Raw genomic sequence first — 21,459 nt, 5'->3', positions numbered from 1 at the left:
ACTTCAGCTACAATGAAAAAGACACAAAGCTGAAGCTGCACAGCTGCCTCTTCTTCTCTCATTCTCTCCTGTTTCTACTTCAATCACGAAACTGATCAATGATCAGCTGATCGGCTTTTTCTCTTGTTTATTTATCGCCCACTTTGCGCCAGAAAGAGGAAACCAGCAGATGTCGCGTTAAACAACAGCAGCACGTTTAAGCTTGATCAGCTGTTGTTAGAATTTATTTAATATTAATTTCTAGTATCAGCTGATGTTTGCTGGAGCCACAGCTGTAAAGCTGCTGGTCATGATATCGGTTTGGATATGTGGTGAGAGGGAAACATGCAGATGAAACCAGGAGATGTCCTTACTGAATCATCAGAGCTGAACAGGTGATGGAGAAACAGGTTTACCTTTTAGGTGACATGAATGAGTTGAAGGAAGTTATGAACTGTTTCTGAGAGACAAATAACACCAGGATCCTTTTCACGTAGCTGACAGCTGGTAACTGTGCAGGGGCGGGTCTAGCAAAGTGTTGCCAGGGGGCCAGGTAGGGCATTAACAGGGAAAGGGGTGACAAGGAAATACTTTTCTTTATTATTCTCATTTAAAATGTCTCGCTTTTAAAAAAAATAATTATCTGAGTCTTACAACAAACAATTGATAGATTGATACATATATACCATCAGAACAGTGTACACCACTGTCACAACAGTGTTTATTTTCATTCAAAGGCTTTATGATTTTTCCTATAACGGCGGGCCGGTCTCCAGTCAAAATGCCCGGGACGATTGTTTTGTCCCAGTCCAGCCCTGTATGCAGCTCATCTGCAGTCTGGTGTTACCTACATCTTCCTATTCAGAAGGCAGAATGTCCAAGTTCTGAGTACAATCAAAACCAAAGATCTCAAACTTGGACTCATCAGACCAAAGCACAGACGTCCACTGGTCTAATGTCCACTCCTTGTGTTTCTTGGCCCAAACAAATCTCTTCTGCTTGTTGCTTTTCCTCAGTCGTGGTTTCTCAGCAGCTATTTGACATAAAGGCCTGATTCATACAGTCTCCACTGAACAGTTAATGTAGAGATGTGTCTGCTACTGGAGCTCTGTGTGGCATCTATCTGGGCTCTAATCTGAGCTGCTGTTAACTTGGGATTTCTGAGTCTGGTGACTTGGATGAATTTATCCTCAGCAGCAGAGGTGACTTGGTCTTCCTTTCCTGGGGCGCTCCTCATGTGAGCCAGTTTCATCGTAGCACTTGATGGTTTTTGCGACTGCACTTGGGGACACATTCAAAGTTTTAGCAATTTTCCAGACTGACTGACCTTCAGTTCTTAAAGTAATGTTAGACTGTTGCTTCTCTTTTCTTAGCTGATTGGTTCTTGCCATAATATGAATTCTAAAATACAAATAGGACTGTCAGCTGTGTACCAGCCCGAGTTCTGCACATCACAACTGATGGTCCCAAACCCATTAAGAAGGCAAGAAATTGCACAAATGAACCCTGACAAGACACACCTGTGAAGTGAAAACCATTTCAGGTCACTACATCATGAAGCTCATTGACAGAAGGGCGAGGGTTTGCAGGGAATGTCCAAACTTTTGACAGGTAGTGTATTTTACTTAGATGAACGATGAGTACAGGGGCATGGATGAGATGCTGAGGCAGGGCAGGCCAGAGAGTCCAGAGTGTGGAGAACAAATCAGAGTGAAATTCAGAGCAGAATAGCCAAACTAGACAGTTTTAAGCCTGAACACTAAAGCTGAGGTCGAGCTTTAATCTGAGGCGGAGCAGAGTGGAAAGGCTGTAGATCTAGTGATGAGATGATAAACTCTGACTTTTCTATTTTTACAATATTAAAATATGTTTATTATGTTTTTATAGCCATTTGTGAGGTCAGTTTTAAAAGGTAGCCAATCAGGAGTTTCCACTCCACTTCCAACAGTGACCACTTTTTTTAACTGGCTTTTTTAGAACAACTAATTAAACTTTAGTGCAACTAGTTAAACTTTAATTATCTGCTTGGCTGAAGTTAAAGAACAACAAATTTCAGCCCCACTGTACCTTCTGCACAATTTTCACAGTGGTGTCTAGAAAAATATAAGAAATCCCAGCAGCAAGCAGAAGACAGTACTACATATGGTTTTGCTTTTACATCAGGAGCAACCCAAGACTCAATTATAGGTCAGTAATATTCCGAATTTCAATGTGTCAAATGTTGTGAATGTATACCAACGTAAGTGGCAGAGTCTACTGAACTTTGGTGAATATGCCAAGAGGTTAAAGAAAGTATAAGCTATGAAAATAGTTCCAGATTGTTTGGGTCAATGAAGAGTCTCATTTCCAAATAAAATATTATATAAAGCATTATATCACCTGGCTCATGTAATATTTTGTTATATTTGATCTAATTACCTGACTTTATTGCAGTAACATCCCCAGATCGAAGCAATTGGGGATTTTATTTTTATTATAAACAATAATTTTATTTTACTGTAATGACCCAGACTTACTATCCAAAAATGAAGGTTGAGAAAAGAAAAAGAAACTGGTGAATGTTGATGGCAGTAATTCAGGTTGAAGACTGAATATAGTTCTAAGTGTGTTTGTGTGTATGTGTGTGCATCTTCCGGAAGCAGAGAGGGGTGCTCTCTGTGGTGGCAGGAGGTCAGAGCTTTGATGTGGCCATGACTGGCAACACTCTGACTGTTTGAGCCAAACAGACGCAGTCACCCCATGGCCTCTGATCTCTACAAATAACTGTCCGTACACACACACACACACACACACACACACACACACACACACACACACACACACACACACACACACACACACACACACACACACACACACACACACACACACACACACACATACCTTGACATAAATCTGCCCTATCCCTCTCCTCCTAAACTGGCGTCCTTCCAGCTGGTCAGGATGGGAACATTGTGCAGATGGGCACAAAATCACCAATCTGACGGACGCCTCAGGTCTTTTCGTGGACGGGCTCTGCAGTGTAGTGATGTTCATTCTCCTGTCAAACTTCATAGTCCTCTCATCACTCTTCCCCTCCCTACAGCACTCTCTATTCTCTCCTTCATGTTCATTGTGCCCCTCCTCATGCTCACCTTTACTGCGTCACTTTTCGTGATCCTCTTTCACTTCAATGATGGCTTTTGATTTTTAAAAATTCCCCAAATGCTTCTATTGATGATCCCTGTTGATGAAATGAATACAAGGCAGATATATGACATTTGAAAGGATTTTTGATCTGATCTGGCTGTCCTTTGAGTATGTCTAGAAGCATTATTAGCATATGTCTCCAGGATCTTTACCACTGCCTGTTTTGCTTGATATTTTAATTCTTTTTGCTTTTAGGGTGGCCTAAATATGTTCAATGGGAACTCTGGTTCTGCTCACCTAATAAAGTTTGATCTTTTCTTTATCAGTCAGGGTTTGGAAGCTCTTAGTCCATCAAAAAAAATCTTTGGGAAACACAAATTCATTTTCCTTCTTACTTGGTTCTATTTAATTTAGTCTTCTTTGCAAGTCTTGCCAGAGTATCTAAACAAAATTCAATAAAAATGAAAATAACGGCTACATAAAAATATAATATACAAAAAGATATGAAAGTAACTGTGTGTATCTGGCACGCCTCTCTCTCTCGCTGTCTGTTTAATTCTCTCTAAATAAACTGTGTGTGTGTGTGTGTGTGTGTGTGTGTGATACGGGCGGGGGGACTCTCACTTGCAGCCCTCAGCAGCAGTGATTGAAAGTGATAAAAGATGAGTTGCTGCTACAGGCGGGTCATTCAGTGATTATCTGGGAGTCTCTGATTGGAAGTAACAGGGTGCAGTTTAAGGTTAAATCTATGATCAATCTTTATAGCTGTTTGGTGTGTCTTTTATCAATAGAAAAAAAAAATTATACTCTGTGGCCTGTAGCCTAAAGCTTCCCAGAATGTGAACCTTTGTTGTTTTATTTTCTAAAAAAGAAAGCTTGAGATGATCATCATAAAAACAATGTCATTTTTTGTGCACATAGAAAAAAAACTGTTACTACGTTACATCTATACATTTTTGACAAAACTGAATTGACGTTGCTTGACTGATCAGTAGTGAGAGCCAAGTACCTGGAACATTCCTGTTGGAGTTGTCAGAAACAAGGCTTACAGAATAAGTCTGTATAATGTGGCTGGAGGATATTAAAATCAGAATATGAAACAACATGCTTTGGCTTCCAAAAACTCAGATACTGCTTAACCTCGAGTTTACATACAAGGTTAGCTAGGTTAGCTAGAAACTATGAATGCTAAACATTCATAGTTTCAGACACTGGAAGAATTTAGCCCTGGAATCAGCTGTCTTACATTCTATTTTATTCTTACACTTGTCCTGTTATAAGATGACTTATTGAATATGCAAACAAAGTAAAGATTATAGAAAAGAATCTTGATGCAAACCTAACTCTATGTAATGACAATATTTTTTTTTTTTTTTGGCTGATTTACACTTTCATCATTTTTTAAAAAATGTCGCTTCATGCACATATTCTGACATATTTTCACAACATCTTAAAATGCATGCTGAATGTGAACAGTCATGGTGTCCCTAAGAAAACAAACAAAAAAACACTTTTAATTTGAACAACAGTAACATTTTAAATGTGACAGTAGAACTTTCCCTTTACACCACAGAAATGGCACACTGATATGTATATATATGTATAAAAAAAAACACCCAGCACGCCCCTGCGGGCGGTTTATCCTTCAAGCTCGGGTCCTCTACCAGAGGCCTGGGAGCTTGAGGGTCCCTCTTGCAGTATCTTAGCTGTTCCCAGGACTGCGCTCTTCTGGACAGAGATCTCCGATGTTGTTCCCGGGATCTGCTGGAGCCACTCGCCTAGCTTGGGAGTCACCGCACCTAGTGCTCCGATTACCACGGGGACCACCGTTACCTTCACCCTCCACATCCTCTCGAGCTCTTCTCTGAGCCCTTGGTATTTCTCCAGCTTCTCGTGTTCCTTCTTCCTGATATTGCTGTCATTCGGAACCGCTACATCGATCACTACAGCCGTCTTCTTCTGTTTGTCTACCACCACTATGTCCGGTTGGTTAGCCACCACCATTTTGTCCGTCTGTATCTGGAAGTCCCACAGGATCTTAGCTCGGTCATTCTCCATCACCCTTGGGGGCATCTCCCATTTTGACCTCGGGACTTCCAGGTTATACTCGGCACAGATGTTCCTGTACACTATGCCGCCACTTGGTTATGGCGCTCCATGTATGCCCTGCCTGCTAGCATCTTGCACCCTGCTGTTATGTGCTGGATTGTCTCTGGGGCATCTTTACACAGCCTGCACCTGGGGTCTTGCCTGGTGTGATAGACCCCAGCCTCTATGGATCTTGTACTCAGAGCTTGTTCTTGTGCTGCCATGATTAGTGCCTCTGTGCTGTCTTTCAGTCCAGCTTTGTCCAGCCACTGGTAGGATTTCTGGATATCAGCCACCTCCTCTATCTGCCGGTGGTACATACTGTGCAGGGGCCTGTCCTTCCATGATGGTTCCTCGTCTCCCTCCTCTTTCTTGGGTTTCTGCTGCCTGAGGTATTCACTGAGCACTTTCGGTCAGTTGGGGCCATCTTCCCAATGTATTCTTGGATGTTCGTTGTCTCATCCTGGACTGTGGTGCTGACACTCACCAGTCCTCGGCCCCCTTCCTTCCGCTTAGCGTACAGCCTCAGGGTGCTGGACTTGGGGTGAAACCCTCCATGCATGGTAAGGAGCTTTCTTGTCTTTATGTCAGTGGCTTCTATCTCCTCCTTTGGCCAGCCTATTACCCCAGCAGGGTACCTGATCACGGGCAGGGCGTGAGGTGTTGATGGCCCGGATCTTGTTCTTACCGTTCAGCTGACTCCTCAGGACTTGCCTGACCCTCTGCAGGTACTTGGTGGTTGCAGCTTTTCTAGCGGCCTCTTCATGGTTCCCATTCGCCTGCGGGATCCCCAGGTATTTGTAACTGTCCTCTATGTCTGCAATGTTGCCTTCTGGTAGTTCGATCCCCTCAGTTCTGACTACCTTTCCTCTCTTTGTTACCATCCGACTACACTTCTCCAGCCCGAATGACATCCCGATGTCATTGCTGTATAACCTGGTAGTGTGGATCAGTGAATCGATGTCTCGCTCACTCTTGGCATACAGCTTGATGTCATCCATGTACAGGAGGTGGCTGACAACCGCTCCGTTTCAGTAGTCGGTATCCGTAGCCAGTCTTGTTAATGATCTCACTGAGGGGTTCAGGCCTATGCAGAACAGCAGTGGGGACAGAGCATCTCCTTGGTAGATCCCGCACTTGATGGTGACTTGTGCTATGGGCTTGGAGTTGGCCTCTAGTGTTGTGCGCCACATCCCCATTGAGTTCCTGATGAAGGCTCTTAGGGTCCTGTTGATCTTGTACAATTCTAGGCATTCCAGTATCCAGCTGTGGGGCATTGAGTCATAGGCCTTCTTGTAATCAATCCAGGCTGTGCACAGGTTGGTCAGTCTGGTCTTGCAGTCTCGGCTGACTGTTCTGTCTACCAGTAGCTGGTGTTTTGCGCCTCTGGTATTCTTGCCAATCCCTTTCTGTGCCCCGCTCATGTATTGACCCATGTGCCCGTTCATCTTAGCCGATATGATGCCTGACAGGAGCTTCCATGTAGTACTGAGGCAGGTTATTGGTCGGTAGTTGGATGGGACCGGTCCCTTCTTGGGGTCCTTGGGGATCAGGACCGTCCGACCTTCAGTTAGCCATTCCGGTGTCTCTCGTTAACTAGCAGCTGGTTCATTTGTGCTGCCAGACGCTCGTGGAGTGCAGTCAGCTTCTTCAGCCAGTAGGCGTGAACCATGTCGGGCCCCGGTGCTGTCCAACTCTTCATACTGGAGACCCTTTCTTGGATATCTGCCACTGTGATGGTTACTGGACCCTGTTCAGGAGGTTGCTGTGGTCTGCCCTCAGATCCACTAGCCACTGAGCATTGCCGTTATGGGTTGCGTCCTTCTCCCATATGCTCTTCCAGTATTGCTCCGTCTCCAGCCTTGGTGGTGCTGTTCTCTTATTGTTCCTTGCCACTGAGAGTATATATATATATATATATATATATATATATATATATATATATATATATATATATATATATATATATATATATATATGTATGTATATGTATATAGCTATACATATTCTTATCCACTGTCATATTTTCTGAATTTATGAGATATATCTTTACTGGCACACTGATCCTCCTATGTTCATATATACCCTGAGTCAGTCAGAACACACCCTGCTAAAGATACCCAGTGTGTGACAAGCTATCTGACTTTACTTAAGAAAGGAAGCACAATCGAGAATTCTGTGTATTCCAGTTCCAGGAAGAGTATAAAGATGTTTTGTATAAAGATCTGTAAATGTAGATGTATAAAGATTTACCATCATTCAATGTTAAATTCAATTCAATTCAATTTTATTTATATAGTGCCAAATCACAACAAAAGTCGCCTCAAGGCAGTTAAAGCCAGTCCTGAGTTTTACAAATTTTCCAAGGATTTCTCTGCATTTTTAGTGCCTGTTGAAGAGAACTGAAAAATACTGATTCTTAATAATTAGTTATTTTTGTTCTCAGTTGATCCATATACTTGTTTTGCCCTCTGTTTTCTATGTAGTATTTTAGTGGGGCAGAGCAGCAGTGGGGTCTTGAAAGAGTGTATACGTTATACAGTTTTGAAAATATCAGTAATTGTGAATGGTCCCTAATCATCTGGGGATGTTCACACAGGAAGAGACTAGCAGAGATGTGCCAGTCTGAGAACATGGCTAGAATTCTGCAACTAGTAGCAATGATACTTGTACTAACCAATAGTGATCCGAAGTCAGCGAGTCCCAATTAAAAAAAGAAAATCGATTTTTCCCACTCTGCGACAACAATTTATTCTCTCTGAGTTACAGAAACCTGGTTACAGTAGGCTTGATTATGTTAGTTTATATGAATCAGAACCCCCAAGTCATACTTACACTCAGAATCCACATGCCATGGAGGAGGAGTGGCAGCGACCAAGTCAACCAAATACCAAGGCGTTATTGGTGGGACTAAGGGAAGAAGGAGAAGGAATAGAATAGAGAATAGAATAGAATAGAATAATCCTTTAATTGTCCCACAAGGGGAAATTTGGTTGTAACAGCAGCCAGAAAGACACATATACAAACAAACAGTACACAGGACACAGAACAGAAACATACACAATTTTTTCTTACATATTTACATTAAGGACAATGGTTACTATAAACAGTACTGTACAGATATTAAATGATATAAAAATAACTACAGATAAGAGGCAAACCAGGTTGTAGTGCGAATCGGTTGATTAACTTATTGCAGTTACAGCGCAGATGTAAACATCTATGATTGTTGGGAGCAGTTCTGATTGTACAGTCTGACAGCTGCAGGGAGGAAGGACCTCATGAAACGCTCCTTCATGCATCTAGGATGCAGCAGTCTGTCACTGAAGGAGCTCTGCAGTTCAGCAACATTTCCATGCATGGAGTGGGAGACTCTGTCCATCAGAGATGTTATTTTGAATAGCAACAAGACCAGGTTCTGGTGGTGTATGCCATGTCATGATGTGATCGAACTAGTGGAGCATTGCAGATTGCAGGGTGGGGTGGGAGGTCAGAGTGCTTTATAACACAGAACACCATTAGTGAAGGTTACATATGATCTTATATCGTCTAGCCGCTGAAAGTGGTTACTTTAGTGCATATGAGACTGCTGACCACAATATTATAGTAGAGCAGGTCATCCACTGATCGGAAGGTTGGTGGTTCGATTTCCCCTTAGTCTGCATGCCAAATATCCTTGGGAAAGATACGAACCCCATGTAGCTCTCCGATGCATCCATCGGAGTGTGAATGTGTATGAATAGGCACTAACAGATTGGAAAAAGTGCTTGTGTGAATGAGTGTGATTGGGTGAATGAATTAGTTGTATAAAGCGCTTTGAGTGCTCAGATAGACTAGAAAAGCAATATATAAGAACCAGTCCATTCACCATTTACCATGCTTCGAATGCCATCTATCTGATAGATTCAAATTTGCATGTGCATGGAAATGGGAAGCTTTGTTCACACAAAGTTTATTCACAGAGTTCTACAAGATGCTATGCTGGGACCACTACTTTCTACACTGCAGATGCATGTAACCCTTAGGTAATATTACAAAACATTACACATAAATTTTATTGCTATGTAGATGATAGCCAGCTATATTAATGCGTGAAACCAAATGATTAGAATCAGTTGGTTGAACTACAGGCAAACTAAAGACAAAAAGACCTGGATGACCTGTAATTTCTACTTCTAACAGCAGATAAAACTGAGGTTATTGTACGCAGTCCTAAAAATCAGCATGTCATTGATAGTGCACATGAAACAAATATGTAGGACTGACTTAATTAATTTCAGTTCTTCAGCTCTAAAAACTCTCTTAGCCATCAACTAAGTCATTAGTTTATCTAGAACACTTCAGCATGAGTGCTTGACACTGACAGCAGACCATTCATTAATTTTCATGACTGACACTGTACTACCCAATCAAATCTCTTAACGCAACCGGACCCTCCCCTGCCTTTCCTGTGTGCTCACACAAACTTGTAGAAAAGGTTTAGTGTGGAAGAAGTGAAAGACGAGCTGAAAAGATGAGAGAAAACAATGAAAATAAACTAAAAATGGATGCAGCAAAATGTGTCCATTCAACTGACATGCTAGCTGTCAGGGCTGTTGGGGCTGCTGCACCGTGAACAGCAGTACCAGCAACAACTAGTAACCAGGCCTCCTGTGCAGAATTGATAAAGAGACAAGGAAGGTGAAATTTATGTGGTTAAAAAATAGACACAAAGACGTAATTAGGAAGGGAGAGATTCAAATAAAATGAATGGCTACTTTTATTGTTAAGCCACTGCTAATAGCTAAAGTGTGGCTTTTAATTATTGTCACATGCCACAGTGCAACACAGAAATAACCCAACAGCATTTGTGCCAACCTGATTAAAATCTGTCCAAACTGTATGAAAGTTATACATGTGTATAATATGTGTATGCATGATATACAGAAATGTAAGTGTGTGTGTGTATATATATATATATATATATATATATATATATATATATATATATATATATATATATATATATATATATATATATATGTATATTGTAGATATAATAGTAATATATCATCAGTGTAGAAATTAATTTTGTGTTCTAATACAGAAGATTGGTACCTTTTGATATTGAAATTCTGACATACTCCAGTGGCTCGTGGTTTGATGGAAATTGCAAATTATAAGGGTGAAAGTGAGCATTCTTGTATGGTCCTTCTCTGAAGGGGTAAATATTGCAATATGAACCCATTAGTGGTGACTGTGGCCTTGTCCAATGAATGAATGACCTTCCACAACCAAATCTGAGAAAAGGAAGAACCAGTTACCTTTGTCAAAGGCTTTTTCTGCATCTAGTGACATTTCCTTTTGTTTTGCAGCACTGTGACAGGATAATGAGATTGCGTAGCCTAATATTTAGGTAGAGAAATCCAGTTTGCTCATTATAAATTGTTGAGAGAAATACAGTTTCTAGCCTAGATGCAAATGCCTTAACTTTAATGTTGTTGTTAACTGATGACAGAGCCACGTAGCTAGATGGCAAAATAGGGTCTTTAACTGGTTAGTGATAATCTTTAACTTCAACTTATTTCATTTATTTACAGAGAAATAATTGAATTTTTCTGTAGTAGGTTTCAGCAGAATATGGTAATAGCTAAAAACAGGTATTTCTTGTGGTGATTATGTGAATTGCCCAGTCATGAGTGATTTTGAGTGATTTTTACCCATCAGCTGTAAAATACCCCTGTAAAAGGGGTATTGTTGTCACCCTGCCAGGGGGGTGGGGTGGGCAACGTGGACACCCATAAATCTGTCAAATTCAGAGTCCATTAAGACGGAGGTATTAAATCACCATGTGTTTTAATAATTAGTGATCACACACCTATATTCCTAACAATAATAGGACATTGGTTTTTGAAAGTAGTGTTAACTTGTAAGATCTGTTGGAGAAAGGAATTAGTGGACTGGAGAATTAAGGTATTATCCAATGCCAACAGTGAAATCATGCATATACTGCTTTATTATTTTGGGATATTGGCAAATGCCTTACATTTACTGATTTATTAGAGCATTCTATTGAAGGGTGTAAGACAATATTAAAAGAAAAAAGAAAGCATAATCATTATTAGGAACATATTGATTGACGATTGTAAAAAGATTATCTAAAATGCCGACATTCTGAATCTATTAGTGTAGTGTTCAGAGTAAACAATAGCCTTTTATGAACCAAGATAGAGCCTCCGTTTTGTGTAACAAGCTGAAAAGATCTAAATGAACCTAAAAGATCATTTCTTTCGGACTTTTGTAGATGGGCTTCCCATAGGAGGAGTATCTCTTCCTTTAATTTTGGGACAGTATCCAGAATTGTTTTTCTTTTTGCCTGTGAAGAAATAACACATACATTTAAAGAAGCTAGAGTTAGTGGCTATTTAAAAAGAAATAAAATGTGTGCATATACAGCATGAAATCCATATGTCTGTGAACCCTATAATTTATAAATATCTGTGATAGTTTTACTTGCATATGGGGAGGTCATGGGCTGAACTTTGAGGCGTTGGGCTATAGCTATAGGGATGTTGACAAAGGATAATCAGGCCTTGTCATAGCTTACATTATTCTAACAGAGGACTTAATAGTTTTCAAAAGTCGAATGGGAGGCAGAGCCTTCAGCTTTCAGGCCCCTCATCTATAGCTCCAGTTTGGATTCGGGAAATAGACTATTTTCAAGATTAGGCTTAAAACTTTGCTTTTTTGATAAAGCTTATAGTTAACGCAGGATCAGGTGACCCTGCTGCAATTTGCTTAGGCTGTTGGGAGCTTCCCACAATCTTTCTCAATTTGTTACTCAACTCTTTCACTCTGTGTGTCTGTATTTGATCATGAGCAGTTGTTAAACTCTCTCTTCTACAGCTGGCTTTTTATTGTCTCTCTCTGCTTTCTTCCCTTTCCCATCACCCCCAAACAGTCATCACAGATGCTGCCCCTCTGAAATTTTTCTGTCACCCCTTTGCCAAGTGCTTGTTCATTGGGTGGGATGGTTCGGGTTTCTAAAATTGTAGTTTCTTTGCCTTACAATATAAAGCTCATTTAAGCCAATGTTGTGAATTGAATAACAGTTTGTGTGACTCGTCAGAAGCATAAATACAGTTCTAGTGAAACACAACAACTAAATTATGAAAAGCACACTTCACCATGGTGACTTAAGGTGTGAATAACCTTGTAGTGCAGGAAACCTAGATTTACCTTACTTGGCTAAGCCAAAATCCTGCTTCGTAGTACAGGCCTCTGGAATGAAAACTTTGCAACTCTCCATTTCAAAAGCACCAACAACTCCAATGTCAAATGTTATAACAGATAATCTATTGGTATATAAAGCTTTCTCTTGTTTAACAGTTCACATGACAGCTGTCAGCAAAACTGTGGATTGGAAAAAAATTAGAGAACTTCAAAAGAGAAGTCATGCAGAGCCGACGTGAGGATCAGTCTTTATTTCAGCTTTGATGGATAAACGTCACATTTGACAATTTGTGATGATTATATTCAGTCCTCAGCAACACCCAGTGACCACAGACAAATACTCCAATATGTCTACTCTTAATGCTGAATACACTTGTTTGTTAGAGCAGCTGAATGAGCACCCAAATGTGGACCAACACACAGGCAGGATTAATGAAAAGCTCAATTTTATTGAGGGTAAAAAGGCAGTCCATCCAGTGACACCAGTGAAATGCCAAAAACAAACAGAATCCAATTTCAGGAAACAACCAAGGCTGGACAACAGAAGGCAATGGTAAACAAACAGTGCAGCACAACAGAGAACTAAGGCAAACTGAGAGTTTAAATACACGCAGACACATTGAAGGCTGGGGAACTAAACACACCTAAAAAAAAGTTAGAATAACAAGACAAGACATAGAAGTACCAAAATAAAACAGGACGTAGTGATGTGGGGAATCATGTGAGAAAGGAATCTTGGCAGCAAGAGGGAGCTTGGAGAGATTCAGAATAACCAAAACAAGAATACCAAAATATAAGTCTAACAACTAACAGAAACAGGAATACAAAAGCAACAACAACAAAGGAGTAAACACAGAATCATTAATAAGATCATAAAGAGATAAAATTGGGTGTTGTCAAAACTGGGCTCTCTAAACATCAAACCTAAAAATACAGTTAAATAGTGACTGCTGTTAATTTTGCAGCAAATTTTTATTTAGTCGTTTTACTTAAAATTTAGACTTCTAAATTCTTTTAGCTTTAGTCGACTATCATAAGATTTTTAGCAGCAGTTTATCCAGCTGATGAAAATATAAAGTGTAAAAAATTTGTTATGTTTTTACCAGTGAAGAATGCTCTACATAGTTTACAAAGTGTCTCATTTTCCTTGACATCAAATGGAAAATGTGTCCATATGTTCACTCTTGTCTTCCTATGCGCTGACATTTTGTCTCATATTCATGAGAAACCAGGAGGATGGGAGATAGTGGTGCCTTTTCCAAAAAGCACCTCTGTTGTGCACCTCTAACCTTACTGCATGAAGATTACTTCTGATTGGACTGCTTCAAAACTCACCCGGCCTTTCTACACAATTTAATTAGTGTTTATTGGCTCTTGTCTCTCCAGGATATTTTCAGCTTGTTTTTATTCACTGACAAAAGTTTCAGCAGATTTCACCACAGTTTTTGTCCTCGTGTAAATGTAGGGTAAATGTAGCTTTCCATGAAATAAATGTAAAGATTTGACTCTGTTTGTGTAAATAGATTTGTACTTTAATGTAATTCCAATAAATCTGGCTAAAATAAAGTTGACAAAAATGTTATTTCTTAACAGTGTTGACTAATGAAAAGCTCTCAGAAGTAATATCTTTGCTCATGACTATTACCTACCTACTACTTACCTACCTCGTTGTTCACATACAGCGCCAACAGAGTGCATCGCTTATAAATTAGCTTAAATGTATTCCACCAGTATGACCAGATGAATTGCTTACAGAAATAATAAAGAACCACAGAAAAGAATGTTTTTAGCTATTGATCTCTGTCTGTCCAAACGGGGACGTGTCCAGTATTGCCCAGTAGATGTCAGTGGGTGGGTTTCAATCACTCAGACTTTCTGCAGCGAGGATGACGATAGACTGACAGACACTTTATAGCTTCTGAAGAACTCTAAAGGAGACTGTTCGTCTGTGACATAAATTATGGATAAAGAATACCTGTGTGTATGTGCATTGTGTGTTTGTGTATGGTGGTGGTGGTGCTGGGGCCACAGCCTTCCTGGTTGAAATCTGGCCAGAATTGCCATACCATCAACATGTAACACAAGTCTTCCTGCTTAAAGTTTCAAAGAGCCTGTAATTTCCAAGCACACATGAGTCAGTGAGAGCTCAGATGTTTATTAATGACATGAATTCACAGATTGTTTCTAAATGCTTATTCTGATCAGATTCAACCAGGGTGCTATGATCAAATGCCAACATGATCTTCAGATTCCCCTGTGCCTTCAAGCATTAATTCACTTACATGTGTCCTTCTGGACAACTATTAACTGTAATTCAGATAAAAGAGACATACTTTGGCCTTTGGTGTACATGGCTAGTCTGCTAGTTGGTGATTAACAAACCACTTCCATCTCCAGCACTATGAACTATGGCCGGGACTTAATTAAAACTCAGCCATTGACCACAATCATAAATTACTTTCCACAACCTGTGACACTTTCAAAATAAAAAGGACACATTGGTTTCTTGCCAATTAATAATTCACAAATGAAATGGAATGAAAGCCTGAGGCAGGGGTCCTGTAAGAGTTTGTATCCTGTGTTTTGAAAAAGGCTGACAGCATTGTCACTGAACAAGAGGGATTACTCAAGCTGGTGGTGTCTGCTGGGTGATTGATGTCCGTTATCTGCTCTGTTTGTGTTCTGCAGGTAGCTGTTGTCATCACAGTGTCACTGCACTGCTCCTGCCCAGTCTGATCCTTGACCTGAGCAGCTGGTTCCCAGTAGGAGGGAGCAGCCCTGCAACAACATCTCTACTCCATCATCTCTGGCTCTGTTTACATGTGTGTCAGTCTGAGGATGGAGGCCTTTCTCAGCATACCTCCAGTCTTCATAAGCCTCTTATGAAATCATCACTGTTCCCACTAGTGTTTCCTTTTTTTCTTCTTTTTTTGTAATGCAGCAGCTGTTTGCTGTAATCTGAAAGTTAAGTCCCAAATGCAAATGTAGTGATCGCATGAGAGGCACAAGCTGGGTGTTTCCTGTATTAAATCTAACAGGTAATGCTCTGTTTTGCAAACCTTCAGTCCCAAACACTAAATCAGATGAAGGAGAAGTTTCAGAGTGACACTGTCTTCAGCTGCTGTATATTCTACGCTCCCTTCCTCGCATTTTTACTGAAATGAACTTTGTATTTATTAGCTTGCAGTGTAATTAATATAATTAATAATCACTATTATATTACAGTGTTTGTTGATATTGGTAAATACTGTTTGAATATATATATATACCTTCCAAAATAAAAGTCTAAGTTCAGCAGCAAGCGACATGTTATGAGATGAATCTTGTTTATTTCTGCATCTTTATATTTATTTTTCACTTAGTGAAATTGAATTTTTTTTTAATTCCCATGTCATTTTTATCATGAGTTTAAGACGGTCTAAATTTGGCAGGGATGGACGCTTCCCACCTAGAAATACATTTTGCCCCCACACCTACTGAACAGAGTGCACATTTTAAACTTCTTTTAGCTGCTTTGCAACCCACCTCTCCTCCAGCATCTGACTCCATCATTGCCATATCCATGCTGTGATGCTGCCCTGTGCTGTCTTGCTGCTCCAACTTTTCATTTATCCACATAGAGGGGTGAGGAGGTCCCTGTACAGCCATTATCAGTTACTGTAATTGGTTTAAAAACACTCTCTATTTCTTTGAAATGTGTCTATATTCTTATAGGGTCTATAACTGACAATATAAAGCACCTTGAGGTGACTTTTGTTGTGATTGAATGCTTTAAAAATAAAATGTGATTAAATTATCTCCTAGGAGCTGCAGTTACAAACTGGTACTTTCAGGTGTTTTTCATTCACAGGGCCTCTATTGATGCATTTTTGACAGAGTCACTGCTGCAGCTGGTTTAAAAACAAGGTGTACTCTGGCGCCCATGGTTGAGGCATAAGTGAGTTGGATCTGTCACTCCCAACTTGTCATTTTGTAATTACTTAGATTACTATTGTAAAGGGCAATTTTCGCTTTAATCAACTATATGGCAATATACTATATGCATTTTGCTTATACCATACACAACTGTTTCTGTGGTAGATTCATCCCTAAATGAAATGTTCATCCAAACAGTGGCAGACACAGGAGTAAGTAACTCATGCTACAAGTGTTTGATGGCTTCCAGCAAGAGGTAATCAACAGCAGTCAGGCAGTTTTCCTCTTGTCTTCATGGGCCTACATTCCTAGCAAGACGTTTAAGATTTAAGATAGTAATAGGCTTAATTTGATCCGTAAGAGAAGTGATTATGCTGTGTGTTAGTTTCTCCCAGCCCTGTGTTGACTCCTAAAGTTTTCTAGAGATAAGCAAGATGTCAGGTTGCCCCGTAGGGTCAGGTCTCCCACAGTCTGTCATCTTTTACTTAACCCTTTTGCTGTAAAAAGCTTTTCTTTTGGATTTGTCCATCATCATTGATCTATCTCTGTCCCTCTCTTTGGATTTATCTGGCTTTGAATTTCCCAACACACTTCAATCAGTAATAATTTCTTCAAACAACACTGACTCACCAGTAAGGAAGCTTTTCATTTTTAATAGAGTTTTCAACAAAGAGAAGAAACAAAGAGATGAAACATGCAGGGGGGAAGCTTGTCATTGTTGTTTTGTCTCAGGCATAATGTAACATGAAATTCATTTTCTTTTTGTCTGTTGTTGTTGAGAAAGGCCAGAGGAAAGTTTCTTTAAAAGGTTACTTTCTGCAGCATTTTTCTACTTACTGAATATGTAGCAATAATAACAAGGAAAGAGCATTTCCAAAAGCTTTTCAAACATTTGAAAAAGCAATAAAAGTCAGGTTTTTCCTTACCTGGAGGCTCTCTATCTAGATTTAATTCTGTGCAGGCTGTTGGACAAACTTAACCCGGTTTCGCTCACAGCGGTTTACTGTCTGATAGCCTGCTGCCTCTGTAAATATAGCATGAACAAGGGGGATAAATCTCCCAGGAAATGCAGGCTGAGGGGAATTTCAATGCAAGGTGGAGCAGTTATCATTCCTGGTCAATGTCTGGAATGTTAACGAAGGTTTATTTGAGGTTACAACCCGGAGCAAGAATGTGTTCATACAGAACAGGCCAGGTTCTTCCAATTACTAGACTATGTTGTTATCAAAAGAGGTTTAATGAAAGTAAAGCCATCTGCTATAGAAAGATCTTCAATTAATTCAAATTATTTTTCAATCCTTTATATGTATTTCCAGTGTTAGGAGACAGTGGACGCTTAATTGTGATAAACATTTTTCTGTGTTTGGCAAAACAATATTAAAAGCCCATAAGTGGTTTTGTAATAATTTGTGAGTACAACATACATTTACAATCATGCAACCCTACAGGATATCATTGATAGTCAATGAACTTACTGTACCCCTTAATGACCTATTTTCTCTTCCAGTGGTGGATGCTCAAGTCAGTTTTATCTATAGGCTGTCAAATCTCCAAAGGTGCTTTGTATTGTAAGCTAAAGACCCCAAACTAATACAATCAGATGACCTGACCACCTGAAAGCTGAAGGTGCTACCACGCATTCTACTTTTGAAAATTCTCAGAATCACACGCAACACAGAAGTCTAATATTGAAGTCCTCTGAAGGTAAGATGGGTCCTGATTATTCAAGATCTTGTATGTGAGGTGAAGGATTTTGAATTTAATTCTAGTTTTAACAGGTAGCCAATGAAGACAAACAGAAAAGAGAAGAAGACCATGGAAGACATATCCTCTCTCTTTCTAGTCCCTGACAGAGAGAGCCTGAGCGAAGCATCTATATTGTGAACAGAATTGGTCCTAGTATGGAACCATGTGGAATTCCATAATTAAACTTGGCTTGAAGAAGACTCCACATGAACAAACTGGAGTTTGTTAGACAGATATGTTTCCCTAATACTCTAATCTCTGTAGTAAAATATTTTTAGGAATACTAGGCAGTCTGGCTACACTGATGAAGAAAAACCTGGGATTGTTGTTGATTTCTTCAGTTAATGTAAATTTAGTGTAGAAATAGGTAAATTTTGGCAAGTAATAAACATGGCAAAAATTTCAAATAAGGAGTTCAGCATATGTGCAAGTAATCCCCCTTTTCTCCTCTAATACAGACATCTCAGATCTATAACTCTTGCTGTTAAAACTTCTCTTTTTTTGTTTTTCAGTCCCTGGCCCAGTGGGCTGAGCATTTTAACAATGAAACAGCAGAGATGGATTTGCAGTTGGAGCCAGCCATCACAGGAATTACTTAATTTTTTCAATTCCAAAGTTAGCCACTTGGTTTTCTACCTAGAGCACTCCCCTCCACATGACTCGAGATTAACTGCAACACCATGGAATCCAACGAAATACCAGTATGTGATGCACTTGGAATAAGAATGTGTTTTTCAAGCATGCTCATCACTGTGCACTGTGCTGTTTAAACCAAAGGACATTTAGAGGACTTTATTGATCTGTGGTTTTCTTATTGTTAAAAAAAAAAGTCCCCATGAAAAGCCTGACAAAAATGATCTAAAATAGATAGTGATCCTTTCATACTGTACTGTTTTTGTGTAGGAAGAATGGCTGTACTACACTGTAAAAAAAAAAATCCTAATATAAAAGTATCTTACTGTGTATTTTACAGTTTTGTGCTGTTCTTCTAGAATATCCTTAAATTGACATAAATAGACTGTGATTTCACATTTCAAATGTAAATTAACGTAAAATCACTGTAATGTAATAAAACATAATTTTCTTGTTTTTTAAATGTATCTGTCCGTACATATGCATATTTAGATTGTTAAAATACATTCACAAATGTATCATGATGTCACAAATATCTGTCCGTTATTTGAAAGATTGAACTGTTAAATTCAAATGTAATGCTATGGAAAAATATATAAAATGATTCTCATAAACTTTTTTTACATCAAATAATTATTATTATCATTGCTATTTAGGGCGATCGTGGCTCAAGAGTTGGCAGTTCGCCTTGTAATCAGAAGGTTGCCGGTTCGAGCCCCGGCTCGGACACTCTCGGTTGTTGTGTACTTGGTCAAGACACTTCACCTACTGGTGATGGCCAGAGGGGCCGATGGTGCGATATGGCAGCCTCGCCTCTGTCCCAGGGCAGGCAACTCATTATTATTTAAACCAACTGTTAACTGTATATTTCTGTACATGTAAGTATTATTATTCATATTGCCACATTCATTGACCTTGTTTATAGGTAATTTTATTGTTTAATCACATTAACATGTTCCCAATTTAATGTTTAAAAGCACTTGAAAAAGGCAAAATCCCATGTAAAATTAGGGCAACAAACTGTATTGTCATTACTGAAAATAACCGTATTTTTATGAGAAAGTTATTTTCTGTTATTTTCTGGTATTATTTTGGTGCCCCAGCTGCCGGAATATTACTGTTTTTTAGGATTTTTTTTTAACAGTGTAATTTACTCTTCCTGTTTTATACTTCATGAATCTTAATCATCCAAAGCCAGGCTGAATGACTTCTGGGTCTTCCTGGCTGAAGGCTACACTCTGGCCTTTTATCCTGTCTGTGTCTGTATGAAATAACTGCAGTGTTTCTGTGATGTAGGCTCATATTAAAACGAGGGAACTAAAACGACATTCCCTTATTTAATAAAAACAGCAAAGCTGTACATAACTAGGTTTTGCCACTACATATACTTGTTTTTTTGTGTGTGTGTTTTTTTCTTAATAATTTCCCTGTGGTAAGTGATGAGAAGATTCAGTTGTGTCTGGATGTGATTGATTAAATTCAAATCAATTTATTTATACAGCGCCAAATCACAACAACAGTTGCCTCAAGGTGCTTTATATTATAAGGTAGATCCTACAATAATAAATGCAGAGAAAAACCCAACAATCATATGACCCCCTACGAGCAAGCACTTTGGTGAGAGTGGGAAGGAAAAACTCCCTTTTACAGGAACAATCCTCCATCAGAACCAGGCTCAGGGAGGGGCGGGACCATCTGCCGTGACCGTTTGGGGGGAAAAGAGAGGAGTAACACTAGATTCTGGTATTTAATAAAAACAGCAAAACAGTACATAACTGTGTTTTATTACTACATACTTGTATTTTTTGTTTGTTTTTTCTTAAAAACTTCTGCATAATCTCTTTTGGCTTCCTTCACCTGCCTTTTAATCCATGATTGTTTTGACTAGCTGCCTCTCTAAATAGAAGGTTTCAACAACAGATGGGTGGAGCTTCTGTACGCTCAGTTTTGGTAATCTCAGTTTTTGGATGTAGTTAGCATTGGCAACTCAACACTGTAAATGTGACAAAAAAAGCCATCTCTGGGTTTCCTGAGCAGCATAGACCAAGAGGTTCATCTTCAGGTTAATACTTCTGAGACTTCCCTGGTCCCTTTTTCAAATCACCTCATTTTGACTGAGAGGTAATATGTTAGACTGAGGGAGTTGAGGCTGACACCTTGCATGAAAATAATTTCCATTCCCACTTCATTATATTGTGATAGGACTGCACTAATAAACACTGGAAGAGTAATCTTGCAATTTAGGAAAGAAACGAAACATCCTGGAAGAGGTGTGTTAAAACTGTGTAGCTTATAAGAGAGAAATTTCATTAACTGTCTTGAAAAAATAATATTAATTCAGAAGTACAGCAATTTACTATTTGCTTTAAAATTAGTGCTCTTTTGAGTGAAGCTAAAACAGTTTTTCTCAAACTGATAAACATTAAAAGCATAAGATATAATTTGCATATGTTCTGTTGATGAAGTTGGTATTTCTAATTAATTAAATGTTCCTTCTGAGCCAAACTTTTCTCTTTGTTAACTTCCACTTTCCGCTGCTCTTTTTAAAGAAAGCAGAAGAAAAGTAGAAGTTGGGCTATCTGGTGCGAGGTTGGCAGGCTGGAATCACAGTGGCAAAACTGCTGCTAATTTCTTACTTTCCTTTCCATATTTAAACTAGTGTTCAAACAGCGGTTTAAATAGCTGCAGTAGTACATCATTAGTTCCTTTCTAGGCTCAGCGTGCAGAGCTGTAGGAGAGGGAGATAAATCAACATTT

The 21,459-nt window shown here is 39.3% G+C and overlaps 1 protein-coding gene across 3 annotated transcripts in view; it reads left to right on the top strand.

Moving 5' to 3' along the window:
• Nucleotides 1–19,071, top strand: part of tsnare1 (T-SNARE Domain Containing 1) — a 241,031-nt gene extending 221,960 nt beyond the window's left edge. For all 3 annotated transcript variants that reach the window (XM_039620211.1, XM_031749703.2, XM_039620210.1), the window contains one exon: nt 15,097–19,071. In XM_039620211.1, the coding sequence (XP_039476145.1) occupies nt 15,097–15,144 (48 nt within the window). In that variant the 3' untranslated portion in view covers nt 15,145–19,071. The remainder of the gene's footprint in view (nt 1–15,096) is intronic.
• The last annotated feature ends 2,388 nt before the right edge of the window (nt 19,072–21,459 follow it).

The sequence above is a fragment of the Oreochromis aureus genome, linkage group 11, assembly GCF_013358895.1.
Source record: "Oreochromis aureus strain Israel breed Guangdong linkage group 11, ZZ_aureus, whole genome shotgun sequence".
Taxonomy (NCBI): domain Eukaryota; kingdom Metazoa; phylum Chordata; class Actinopteri; order Cichliformes; family Cichlidae; genus Oreochromis; species Oreochromis aureus.
This window is presented reverse-complemented; position numbering and strand designations above follow the sequence as displayed.